We start from the raw sequence: 14,523 nt of genomic DNA, 5'->3' as shown, positions 1-14,523 counted from the left end.
GAAATCAATTACATAACTTAAATTATTTTTATCACAAAATAAAATAGGATTTGTATTGCAAGTTTTCTATAAAAGGTAGCTCATATCAAAAAGAGTACAGGAGAAAATTCCTCGTCTTTGATAATTACAGCAGTGTATGAGATGGTATATTTAACTATACATTTTTGGCATAAGTGGCCAATGCTACAATGAGTGAAAACGATGAATATGAATGATGCGGCAATCACAGCTGTAAGTCTCACTAGATGATACTGGCAGGCAGTTTATCAAACACTTCTGTGGACTTTTTTGATAAGCTACCTCGTCTACGAGGAAGTGTTGATGTGGGTGCAGGAATTAAATCTGGACATCCATTGTGGACAAGTAAATCATGGACATCTTGAAATCCACCATTCTTAGCATAGGTTACAGCTGTTCTGCCATCTGAATCAACAGCTTTTACATTGGCATTATACTGCAAAAAATGAATTGTGTTAAATTAAAATAAAAGTACAAAATATTTAACTAAACTTCATTATGTATGAATAATTGGTATATAAAGTCAATCTGAAAGTGTTCTTGTAATTTAAAAATAGCCTTAATTGGGCAGAAAAGTTGATTCATGAGGAGAGTAATAAAAATACTACATATTTGAAATTAAATGTAAGATATTATCAGTAAATTAGCGATAAACTCAGCCACCAAACACAATTAATCGGCATTCGTTTTTTTTTAAAATTTAGACAGAAGCAAACTTGATTCTTTGGAAGAAAAAAAGGTTTTCATTTTTAATAAAACTTTCATCATGAGAAAAAAGGTTTCTTGAGTGGCAGGGGGTAAGAGTAGGGGTGAAAAAAGAAACTAAAGTGCAATTTAAACAAAATTTCAGGACAGTTTTAAGACAATCAAAATAAATGTTAAATAACATGGTTATGTAACAGTGTTATTTTCCTGCAGCAAAATTTTTTTAAGTTAGTTAACATTATATTTGCTAACAAGGCTTCTAAATCTCAGCACTGTTTTATTTTTTAAAACATTTTTAGAGCTTACTGGTCTTTTCAAAAAGATTATACAATTATTGAATGGTAACATAAGGTGATTTCCCTTCAAAAGCTTTCTGGAGACAAAGAACGGAAACTATACTTTCCAAGGACAATGGGAACTTAATATTTAAAAGTATTTAACTCTATGGTATGAAAATAACTATTTTAAGAGGTAAATAATGTAAAAAAAGCTTTTTTTCAAACATATTTTTATATTAAGAGCAAACATGGTATAATTCATTTAATTAAACAATTTTATTCTCACTGAAAGTTCAAAAAAAAAAAAACTATTTTATATATTTTCCTTTCTTATTTTTGTACTTGACATCCCACTTCTCTAGAATGAAAAAAATAATTAAAATCATCAAACAAGTATAAGATGTATGTAACTAACCAGTGAACATTTAAACTCAATTACAATTAATTTATTAGCTACGATCATTCTAAAGACGGTAAACAATGTGCACATACAAACGCTAAATTCTTTGCGGTTCTACTCATATTTTTAAAATGCAGAGTAAAATTACAAAAATTGTAGGATAATTAGAACAAAAATTATAATATTAGTACAGGAATTTTGAAAACAAATAGTATAACTTTGACAAAATTTTCACTTACTGTTTCAGAATTCTTTTATACTTCAGAAAAATTTAAAAGAACACACAAAAAATGAAGTATATATGTTTGCACTACAGAGCTAAATTGAGTAATGTTACATTAACTGACATTGAATTTTGAAATTTCATGATTTAAACAACTTTTTAGCATTTTTTATTTTTATCAGCATAAATAACAAAAGGAATTTAACTTTGATTACACATCTTAAAATGAATTAAACTTAATTACATATAGGTTTTGCAGTTTTGGACTATCAAAGTGTATATGTTTAGCAGTTACCAGGGTTTTCCCTCTGAGATAGATATACAGTGTGTCTCATAAATATAAAGACACAGATGTTTTTGAAATAATATCTTATTTATTCAGTACCATAAAAGTGGGTGAGATCGGTTTGGAGGGTGAGACTAATACAAACCTTAATTTTGATGTAATAAGTGTTCGTAGTGTATTTTGGGCTAGCGCAGTTTCAACAGGAACTATTCTGCAACCTTTCCTGGTGATGAAAGAGTTGTTATCACTCAAAACGGCCCGCCAGACGAATACCCTGGTGATTGTGAATTTATTTATTGTTAGCAACTGGTGCTACATGTTTGTAGGTAGCTCGGAAATTTATGTTGGTGAACTTTTAGTGCAAAAGGAATCTTAATTTCGTAAGTGACTTTTGCTTTCACTTTTATATAAAGAAAGTTACCTCCAATATTCATTCAAAAATAAAATATTTTGATGTTGCTACAGTTGCAAATGTGTAAAGTTTACAATTTGGAGGGTGGGTGTAGTACAGTAATTAGTCGAAATTTTGGAGGTTGCGTATTAGGGAAAAAGTACTCAGGAAAAATCACGGGTGTAGATGCAAGTGAGTTTGAAGTTTTAACAATGTTGAAGCAAGGTAAGTTTTGGTAGTGGCCTGAAAAAGATGATAAGATTTGGTATCCATCTTCAAAAACTACCAAGAAAATAAAATCTTTGTTTTATTTTGATTTTATGATGTACCTGACTCCACAGTTCAATTTTCAGCATAACTTACACCTACAACTCTCCTGTTAAAATATAAGAGAGGTAGAGTATGGTACAAACCAACAAAACCTATATGAAAACGTTGAAACATGTGCTGTACCATTCTCACCCACAATGAGAGGGTGAGAATAGTACAAAGAAAAACTGCTTTGGAGGGGGCGTGGGTAAAGTTTCAAATTATTTCAGGATCGGAATCGAAAGCCAAGGTTCTAAAACTATTACAATAACGCAACTTAGTTTTTTTCGAATGAATGTTGAGTAATTACAGTTAGAAATGTACTAAAACTGTACCATAGTCACATACTTCTATGGTACAAGAAGTTCAATTTTATACTTCATATTACGGAAAATAAAACGAATATCAGGATTTAAATTTTAATAAAATAATTTCAACTGGAATAAGAAAAAAAGTGCTGTTTAAAAAATATCAAGACAAGTTTAAAACTACTTCATATGCAAATTTTTTTCAGGTTAAGTTCAAGACATAATGACTCAAAAAATAATAATAATAATTAACAATAAGATAAATACCCATATCAAAAGCTGAGAGATTGGTAAGTTGCCTAAAGCTGCAGTAAGGTGAAGAGCAGTTCTCTGATCTCTGGGGCTAACAGTTGAGTTAACTTGCTCAGGAGATGAGGTATGGGCTAACACAAGTGCTACAGCTTTTATATCACTTTTACAGACTGCATCAATAAGTTGCTGAAAAAATTATTGTATAACAATTCAATGAGGAGATATTCATTTCTTTTAAAATATATGCTCTAGGCATGACATATGAAATATAGTTAATCTATAGTAACAATTAAAAATCAGTTGAGTTAAGTAAGAGATTTTTTTTTTTTTTAGTATCACATGGTCAAAATATTTTCACTAATAAACACTATTTTCTCTTAACAACTAGCAAGTAAGTCCAATACTGATTTAGTTAATATAAATATCAACAAAAAAGTTACTGAAAAACATAAATATCATGCAGATCATTGACAAAAATGCTACACAATTTTACAAAACATTTGTCAAAATGAATTACATGATACAATTTTTAAAAAATTGAGAGGAGAGTCAACTTAACAGCATCAAATACAAATACAAATATGACAACCAGCAACAGGCTCTGGGCCCAGCTAGGCTGGTCCTTGTCAGTTTATTAGTCCCCAATGAAAATCAATGGCCCTCTTAAAGCTATCCATCCCCCTGCTCATTACTGCCTCTTCTGATAAGCTGTTCCAAGTGCCCACAACCCTACCAAAGAAGTAATTTTTCCTCATTTCCAGGCTAGCCTGAGATTTGAATAGCCCTTGTCCTGCTTTCCCTGCAAATATTTAACCCACTAAGATCTTTCATTTTTATGAATTTACACAACTGAATCATGTCTCATCTGATTCTCCTTTGCTCCAGGCTATACATATCAAGTGACACTGACTTGCAAGCAGGGCTGGAATTAGACTTAACAGGACCCTAAGCTACTTTAGGTATGGGACCCTTTTGTAGTCCAGATAACTTTGTCACAGGCTTTTTCTTCACTGTATGTACTTTTTTTCTAACACAAAAACTCAGGTTTTTTTTTTTTTTTTTTAATGATCCTGCTGTCTCTTTTTTTTTTCTTTGACCTTGGAGGTGGATAGATATTAAGAAAGATTGAGTAACACCCTTCAAGCAGGGTATAGAATACCCCCAAATTCAGGGGTTCCTCCCCCCCCCCTCCCCGGGAAAAATTTAAAAAATAGATACAAAATTCTGCATTTTAAGGCTTCATAATAAATAGTTCATTACTGCATCCAGATAGTGCAGTCTCTTGATGATCTAACAAGCTGTATGGTATTTGTAACCACCTCTTACATAGATATTATTGCTGTATTAAACACATTGGGTGTGGTATTCTCTGATGTGCCATACTTTTTGCAGTATTCAGGACAGATGGCATTCCCACTTTAGATGAAATAGTTCCTTAATGTATTTCTTCAAGCATCAATATTGAAAGTAATCATAACAATTAAAAATACCTTACTACAGCTAAACTTGTAATAGAAATGATAGAATAATAAGAATAGGAACAAAACATTTTTTACCTACAACTTAAAATATATTTAGATAAGATAAAATAAGTATTCAAGCTTATACTACAATGTAATTTGTATAAATTAAAGAAGATAATATGAACTATAAAAAACTACATTGCTTAAAACGTCATAATTAAAAACATAATATGGTAAAACTGAAAAATATTCAAGTTTCTCTTACCTGCCCTATGGGAGTACTAGCAGGTAGAGGAGCTAAAAATTCTTTAAATTCATATTTTGCTCGTATCCACCTTTCTTTCTCCTCTCTGAAAATAAACAAAAATACAAATTTCACATTTGAAAAAAATGCAAATATACAAAACCTAGTATGAAATAACAATACAGAAAATATATGAAGTTTTGTTTTGAGCTTTTTAAATCCCAAGCTAATATTGAAATCAGGAAATATTGCTACTTCAATAAGGTTTGACTACTCAAAACGGACTTCAATGATAAAATGCAGTGAAAGTTGATTAATTTGTTGCTGTTGTGTCACACAAAAGAGAGCGAAGTGTGTTTCCCAACTTACAATAGTCTATGCGATTAAGTTTCCAAACATTTTAATGTACTAGTACACACGGGACGTGAACATAGATATTAACCTTAAAATAAAGAAAGGAACTACAATTTGTTACACTGTGATTGTGTTTTAGTTGACAATATTCTTTCCAAATTTAAAGCTTTATTTTCCTAGATGGCATGTTGGGTCTTATGGAATACTGGATACTACGTAATTTCTGACGTGGCCCTATTCATTGAAGAGTCCTGATGTGGCTGTCCCTGATATGTCTAAGTCAATAAACTTTGTCATACTCGTACATCACTATCTCCAAAAAAGCAAGTCAAAGAGAGAAAGAAAATTTGGACCTTTTTCTATAACAACCTACTCCTCATAGAAAAAAAGTTTGAGGATCAACTAGGAGAAAAGAATAAATAGGAAGAATCATAAAATCTAAAAAGCAAAATAAACTAAGAGTTTAAAGTTTTCAGTGGTTTAAATATTCATATTACCTGACTGCTTGCGATAAACTTCCCTTTGTAACTATATTTTTAGTATAACTTTAACTACTTTTTTCTTTTGCAAATGACGATTCCTTGCTGACAGATGATTTTGGGGATTTTTATTCACAATGCAGAAGTTATTTATAGCAATGCAAATGGTATTTCATTACACCTCCTTTTCATCTATAATGCAGTGAACTCTCTCAAACCAACCAACCTGATATCAGCAACTGTCGAAGTTCCACGCAAGATTTAAATGAAATTTACAATCAGGGTTTGTACTCAATTTCAGCAATCAAATTGAAGAGTTTTTAAAGACAAAAATGATGTTTTGAAGGACCACTTTAACAATGTCAAAATTGCTATTTCTTAATCATTTTTCTAACATAATTACTTAATATATCATACTATCTTTAGAATTTTTTAAATAATATTTGGACAAACTGATTTTCACAACTTGGGGTGGGTGGGGAGCGGAGGGAGGCGGTAAGGTTACTATCTTTTAAATTCTTGCCATTTAGCCTCCTGCTCTAAACTATGACAGCAACTTGATTGCAAATTATTCCAAACATTATAGTAGAGTCATTCCATTTCAAATCAGGCAGGCATGTATGAAAAGTGTCATATGACCATCACTGATTTTTTTGAAAAAATTACAGTAGTTACAACTAAGGGACAGATGAAATGTCGCAAAAGGATTTAGCAATTTTTTTCCCTTCAGTTACAGCCTATTCAGCACAAAATCCGCCATTTCCAAAACACTCCATGAAATGGACACTATTTCAAAAGTATTTAACCTATTTGAATAATTCTTTTTTCTAAAAATAAATAAGGATCCATATATCCTCTAGACATTGTTTTGGAAAATTTAGTTAGGTTTTTTGATAAAGAAAAAAATTATTTTTGTGGCGAAAAACTGCTTTTTTACCGATTTTATTTCTTTTCTCCATGAAAAAAAAAGTTCTTTTTATTAAATGGAGATGGCAGTCTAAAGCCTTTATATGATAGTTTCATAGTATACTTTATTATAATTCTTAGATGCATACAGCCTTGGAAATAAAATTTAAAATTTTGAAAATTTTCAAAAATTAGCAATTTTTGAAGTGGGATTACTCAAAAAATCCATTTTTTTTTAATCTAAAAATTGGCTCATTTGAACCCCTTTAAATGCTTAACAAGTAGATATACAAAGCATCTCGTGTTTTTTCCCAGAAAATGTTTTATGATTTTTTGAAATTGCCCATGGCATGCAAATAAAATACTATATCTTTCTGCTGATCAGGGCTTAATTGTTATGGGAGCTGAGCTCCCATACTTCCTTATTTATTTCACTCAAATTTTTGTATTTTTGACCAAATTCAGGCCACTTAAGCATTAAAATAAGTTCTGAAGACTATAGGGATCTTGACCTTCTTTTGTTAGAAATTGGATCCCTGGCTATAATAGCTACCTTTGGTGAGATCTGTTTGGTTACCTCAACTTACAACCATGTTCAATTGATTACTTCTCTCATAAAACAGGTGAGCTTTTTAAATTCTGAAACTATAGGGGAGTTTTGCATTTTGCATTTAGTATACCTATACTTATGTATAAAAGTAATCACACGTGGTAGGATCCAAAAATTCTGGGACAACAGTCACCAACGACAACCAAAGCACGAGATTAAAATTAATCGTTTTAAATGCATTATACTGTTCTTCCCTTTAATTTTGGATGGTTTCCCCTGTCATGTAATTGAGTTGCATGTTTTAATTGAAAGAGAAAAATGTGATTTGTTGCGGCATATGTAAGTAACGATGAATGCATAGCTTTGGAGACAAAATAAACTAAAATTGAAACAAGAAAAAGGAAAGATTTTAGCTGTTACTGATAAAGTACACCATTATTGTAGCTATCCTTACACATTATTTCTGTAGAAAGTTTTTTGTTCATGCCTGAGATCTTCCTCATTTCTTGGTCGATTTCTTTGATTTACCTCTAATTTTAAAGCTTATCATGCAGGCTAATGACAAAAAATAGACACACGGTCTAAAAATTGTCTTTTCAGTGAAAAAAAAAAACCTGTTTTAAACCACCGGACTGAGGATTTTGGTTAAATTTGTAAGCTAAACTTGAGCTGTGACCGACAGAGCTGAATGGTTTGATTGGTAGAGCATTCGTCTGGTAACCAGATGAGCGAGGGTTCGGGCCTGCCTTAGACGATCTGCTGAAATCAAAAAATTAGATCTAAATCATGCATTACATGTACACTTACCATACTATAAGTAAGGTACGCGAGGCAGTAAAATAAATAAAGCAGCAAAAATATAAGTATCAGGTTTAAGATTTCAGACTACAAGGTAATAAATTTTTGTTCAGAAAAAAAAAAATCGTATATTGAAGTGAAGATTCTTCTAATGACAGTTTTTCACCCTTTTTATAGGTAAAAAATTTACTACCCCAGATTGAAATTACGCTTTTCAATTAGTTCACCTATGAATATTTATTAGAATTCAAAGTGAAACATTAAAGTTACTAACAATTCCATGGGTAAGAAATTTTTTTTTTTCTTCTTTCAGGAAAAACAATATAGCCAGTCACATTTTTACTACATTCGAAAAGCTAGGCTTAAAAAATGAACTTAGTTGAACTGATTTCGTATTTTAACCAGTCTGTTAAATGATGAACATGTGCTGTCATCTAAGTAATAATGGTTCAAGCAGCCTGCGATAACAAATTGTATAAATTTTCAAAAATGAAAACACTGCTCTTCAAAATCTTATGTTATATATAATTTCTGTGGATTATTTTTCTGTCCGTACGCAACATTTTTCATATTTCTTGAAGATACTCCCCCATCATTTTAATGCTTATCACGCCGGCTAATGACGAAAAATAGATCTACGGTCCAAAAATCATTTTTTCAGACAAGTTCCTTGCCGCTGCAAATCCTTGATGCACCATGTAGTTCTTATGTAGATTTTATTTTTTAACCCCTTCCCTCTCGCTCCCATGAGTATGCTGGGCTAGGGTTTCGATCTTCATTTCTTGTGCCCGTCATATTGCCGTGCTGGGGTGTGCAATATTAACGCGAAGAAATGATTAAAATCAATTCATTTCTTTGGCCCGGAATACACTTTATTTCTCTTTTTATACACTAGATGGCAGCACCAGTCAATTTTTAACATAATTGCGGATTTTAAATGTAATTGCAGAGATGCAGGGAGGAATTTTGGTACTAATTACCAGATTGCGATGGTTGCCTTTGTATCTCAAGCTTTGAAATTTACCATACAAGAAAAATTTACTTATCTTTACTTATATTACACAAAAGATTAATAAAATTATTTTTTAATGTTTCAAAGACGTATTTCTTAAATTTTCGCCGCTTCTTGGGCTTGCTAGTTGACTTTTCATAAAATGTTATTTTTTTTAAAATTTCAATCTAAAAAATATTGAAATTGAAAAATTGAATGCACATGATGTACATACACTTATTTTTATTTATTTTCTTAAATAAAAAAATAGACACTTTTATGACCGTTTTCTTGAAAATTATTCGATTGTTGTAGGGTTAAGCAAAATTCTAATCCAATTTTCCAATTTTTTGCCCCGCTTTCAAAGAAAAAAAATTTCATAATTCAGCTGTTTTTTTTTAAATAAAGCTTAAGAGCACTGGACTTAGTTGTTTGGTTAAATTAATAAGTTTTATTTCGGTAGAGTGTTCGGCTATAAATTTGCTGAACTTCAGATTCGCCCAGGATGTCTGCCATTATAGCTAAATTAGATTAATATTATGCATAACATGCATTAAATAACACACGTAAGACACATGGGTGCAAGTTTGGTGTTGTGTTTAAAATATTTTGATCCCTCCTCCCCCCCCTCCCCCCGCATGCGCGCTTAACAAAAATTCTACATTATAAATGTTGCTAACTTTTACTATGCCAGTTTTGGAATTTGAACTTTGAACTTTAATTTTAGTGCAGTTTAGTTTAGTTTTAGTGCAGTAGTCAAGCTTTTTGTGTGTGTGTGAAGGCGCGGATTCAAAGGGGGGGGGGGCAATTGTCCCTCCCTGGAAAAATCAGGGGCGCCAGTGGGAATGGGCGTCCCAGCCCATTAGGTGAGCCAGCACGGGCGTGCTCTAGTCTGCAACGCAGTGAGTTTGTAGTAACAGGAGTTACCTAAAAAAAGTTTAACAGCACAAGTCTAAAAGTCACACCTCGAAAAGCACATGGCAAACAAAACAAGCCCATGGCGGAAAATCGAGAGAATGTCGATGTAAATTCGTAGTTATAGAATGGTATAATGATTAAAGCATATTTTCAAACACATTTTTCTTATTTTTGAAGTAAAAACTGCAGGGAAGTCACTGAATTTCTTTCCGTCCTGTCCTCCGTCTCGGAATTTTCGTCAAGACAGAAATCCGTCCCGAGACGGAAGGTCTTGCACCCATGGTAAGACAACAAAATAACTCTGACATGAATGTTCCTTGGTGTTTTGACTCCTTAATGCAGGCTACAGTTATTATTCAGATAAGTTGACCATTAATTGAATGCTGTTCTTTCTTTCTCTTTTTTTTTAAGCTTCGACTTTGCTCAGAAAACAAAGCATAATGTAAGCATAAAAAAGTATTAGATTTAAAAATTCAGGCCTCAACTGAATTGTTTTTGTGCAGAAAAACTTTTTCTTTGTATGCTGACATGTAGATTTTTTTAATAGCAGTGTTCGACCTTTTGTATAAATTGAAAAATATTACCCCAAATTCAAATTACACATTTCACCCACTGAACCTTTAAGTATTTATTCGAATATGAAGTAAAACATTAAAATTACTATAAATTTCATTAATAAGAAATCATTTTCTCTCATGTGCATTCGGCAGAAAAAAAAAATTTCATTTTGTCTAAGTTCGAAAAATTACACTTAAATGGACTCAGTTCAACTGGTTTTGGCTTTGAATTTCAAATATTTGTTTAAAAAAAAAAAACAACATGTGCTGGAATCCAAGCTGTAACAGTTGAAGCAAACTACTATGAGAAACTGCATCAATTTCCAAAAATAAAAATACTTCCTTTCAATCTTATTTGTTTTTTTCTATAGAATGTTTGTCTCAATCGGTACGCGAGTTCTTCCTTATTCCTTAAAATAATTCCATGTTTTACGAATTATTTTAAAGCGTATCATGCTAGCTAAGGACAAAACATAGACCCATGGTCTTTTTTTTTTTTTGGCAAAAGGCATTTTTGCTGTATTTTTTTGCACATTGCTTCAATAAATAGCATTCGAAATTCAGCACATTTGCTCCGTTGGTTGGAGTGTTGTGTTGATAATCAGAATGGTGCTAGTTTGAATCCGTGCCAATGAGTATCCGTTTAATGTTTCTTTTTTTTCCTGTCAGAGACTCACATAGGCAGGATTGTATTTACCACAACCACCTTTATTTACATGCACAATTACTGCCTTTTCACAAGTAGAAACTTTTAATGATATATATTTTTTTTACATTGAAAATACGTACAACCAAAAAGTGAGTGATGATTACATTATCACACCATTGTAGTTAACGAGGTTTTGTCACTGATGTCTTTTAATTACATGCCTTCTTTTGTGCATTTATTTAAATCCATCTACTTCTTTGGATCTTCTTCATAATGTTCTTTCTTTAAAATTTTTAAAGAGTGGAGTGCCATATGAAACAATAAGAAGCACAGTGCAGAGTTCTGCACGGGTCGGCTAGTTAGGCATTAATATAATCAGAATTTCAGTGACTAAAATTATTAGACAATTTTATTTTACGTGCATGCCATGGGTGATAAAGTCACTTTCAAAAAATCATAAAACATTTTCTGGGAAAAAAGACGAGATGCGGTGTATATCCACTTGTTAAGCATTGGAAGGGGCTCAAATGAGCCGATTTTTACATTTTTAAAAAATTTTAAAATTTAAAATTTTATTTTCAAAGCTGTATGCATCTAAGGATTATAATAAAATATACTATGAAACTATCACATAAGGGGTTTAGACTGCCATCTCTGTTTAGTAAAAAAAACTTTTTTCACGAGGAAAAAATATAGAATCGGTAAATATGCTGTTTTTTCGCCGTAAAATTTTTTTTTTCTTCAACAAAAAACTTAACTAAATTTTCAAAAACGATATCTAGAAGACACATGGATCCTTATTTATTTTTAGAAAAAAGAATTATTCCAAGTAGGTAAAATACTTTTGAATTAGTGTTAATTTCAAATGGAGTGTTTTGCTGTTTTTTTCCAAAATGGCGGATTTTGTGCAGAATTTTAGTAGGCTGTAACTGAAGAAAAAATATTTTTCTTGCAAAATCCTTTTGGGATATTTCATTTGTCCCTTAGATGTAACTACTGTAATTTTTTCAAAAAAAAATCGATGATGGTCATGTGACAGGCCCTGCCTGATCTGAAATAGAACGTATCAGTAGCTTCATAATATTTTGTCTTTATGGCGAGATGTTTTAACCTTATTTTGGGAGAAAATTATATGGATTTAAATCATTTCAAGCTAACAGAGAGGATTGTATTCTGGTTATAAACCCAAATTCCCATATTTTTTGCAAGTTAATATTTGAAATCTGGTAAAGTCCTGTATAATTTTATTTTCCAACAATGAAACTGACATTCCAAAATAGAAAGCTTACTGAAATCAAAGACAGATCCAGAAATTTTTCAAAGGATTGGCAATTGATTTTTATTATTTACTTTTTACTATATGTATACTGATTTAAAAATATTGATCACAAAGGTTTTGGACTTCAATTCCGAAACAGTTCTGAGATAGGGTCCCAAACCCAAACCTTCCTTCTCCCAACATCAATGAAACTAGTCTAAATTTTCATTTTTTGAACTTCATTTTTGAAGAATTACAGGTGGAGAGTACCCCAAGGGAGGGGCGATCGCCCCTCCCTTCTATCTATCCCTGACTGAAGGTAATATTTTAAATTTTGCATCTTTCAAAACATCATTTTTTTTATAATGGAAATTAAGGAAGGGGGGAGATTAAGGATTTTTGGAATCATATCACTTAAAAGCAGCCACTACAGCAAATGGACAGTTGATCAAAGTGCGGGACTTGATTTTAGATTTGCGCTAAAAAAAATTTTAAGAAAAGATAGTTAAAACATTGCACAAAAACAATGGACCTAAAACAAGTTCAACAATAAGTTGAAGAATTTATCATTTACTGAATCAATATAACCAAGCTTTAAAAAGAAACCTACAAAATAACAAATACAGAAAAAAACAAAGAAGCATCAACATAGAATACATATGAAATTGAATAATGTGAAAGATGTAATTAGAAAGAAATTTATTAAATGAAAAATACTTGTGCTAAATGTGAAGCAATACTAGTGGCATCAATTGTATTGATTTTGTGAGTACAGCTGCTCAGCAACTGGGTAAATTATTACCAATTTAAGATGTAATGACATGCAAAAGTTGTTTTTTTTTTTCTTTTAAAGTATAAAATTAACTCTTAACATTCATACTGTTGTATACCTACTGTTGTATACCAATGCGTCTTATACTGCAATATATTATTGCATTTCTTGCATGTGTATTTCCCAGAAAAAATATAGGATAAGGTCTCATTATGTAACTTTCAAAAAGTTTTAAAAAAAAGGGGGGGATGCACTCACAACTTATAAATAAAATTTCTGCTGCACTTACCGACTGGAATTCGGAGTAGGCTTAGCCCGACCACGTGTGTTACCTTCCCAAATACTATTTGCTACAGTGTTTCCAAGAGATACCATGACACTCACATGCTCTGGCCTATAAAGTATAAAAAGTGACTTAGAATGATAATTCTTTTTCTATGACAATTTACTTCACACTCAACAAAAAATTTGACTTAAAGAATCTGTGGCAGTTTAGTTACCAATTTTGCTAGTTCTATGAAAATATTTATTTTAAAATTTTATTAAACAAAAGGTATTAAAAACAAAATGTCATAATTGAATAATGAAAATTAATAATTTCTTAACCAACCACAAATACAACCAGCTACATAAATACGCAATCATTTCACCTCAGAAGCCTCAGCAACTACCACTGTTATACATTACAGTTGAAAGATAAATTAATATTTTTATGGTTAAAGATAAAAAAATTTCAGAAATGTTGAGGTCGTGAGAAAAAAAAGTGTTTTTTTTTCCTGAAAAAATGGAAAAATTGAATTTTTATAAATTAAAATTTAGTTTTATGGTTATATTTTCTTTTAAAACTTAAAAAGTGCTAATTATTTGAAAATACATGCAATCTGTATAATTTTTCCTTTTTAAAAGTATGCATAAAATTTTTACTATTAAAAAGCCCCATTTCTAACTGCCAGTAGATTTCTAAGTTCGAATCACCAAAAATTATGCAATTTAGTCTAATCATCATTTGGTAGTTAATTTTGAATTTGGTATGATTTTTATAAACTGCTAAATTATTATTTATTTATTTATTTTTTTTTTTTTTTGGTAAATTGTGAGGCTTTCAACTGTTTTTCTTTTTTGTAATAAAAAGTTATTACATGCAATTACATACGTGTGTACTGCACATACATATGTAGTAATCTCCTGATTATCTGCAGAATAGGGTGGCGCGGTAACCGCTGACACGCAAAAACCGTAGATAATCCGGATAGTAGGTAAAAGACAATACTTAGGGTATACAATAGTTTAAAAATATTAATAACAATCACACATACATTTAAATTATAACTAAAAGCATTGCTACAGTGCATCTACTAACCTTGAAGATAAAAAATATATGTAAAATCTAAAAACGAACAAGAACATAATCATA

The 14,523-nt window shown here is 31.2% G+C and overlaps 1 protein-coding gene across 1 annotated transcript in view; it reads right to left on the bottom strand.

Moving 5' to 3' along the window:
* Window positions 1–227: 227 nt before the first annotated feature.
* Window positions 228–14,523, bottom strand: part of LOC129231291 (centaurin-gamma-1A-like) — a 361,060-nt gene continuing 346,764 nt past the window's right edge. Inside the window, exons 17-20 of the mRNA XM_054865578.1 lie at window positions 13,399–13,503; window positions 4,899–4,983; window positions 3,186–3,356; window positions 228–454 (exon numbers count right to left, since the gene is read on the bottom strand). Coding sequence (XP_054721553.1) covers window positions 242–454; window positions 3,186–3,356; window positions 4,899–4,983; window positions 13,399–13,503 — 574 coding nt within the window. The 3' untranslated portion in view covers window positions 228–241. The remainder of the gene's footprint in view (window positions 455–3,185; window positions 3,357–4,898; window positions 4,984–13,398; window positions 13,504–14,523) is intronic.

Source organism: Uloborus diversus, chromosome 10 (assembly GCF_026930045.1).
Source record: "Uloborus diversus isolate 005 chromosome 10, Udiv.v.3.1, whole genome shotgun sequence".
NCBI lineage: Eukaryota > Metazoa > Arthropoda > Arachnida > Araneae > Uloboridae > Uloborus > Uloborus diversus.
This window is presented reverse-complemented; position numbering and strand designations above follow the sequence as displayed.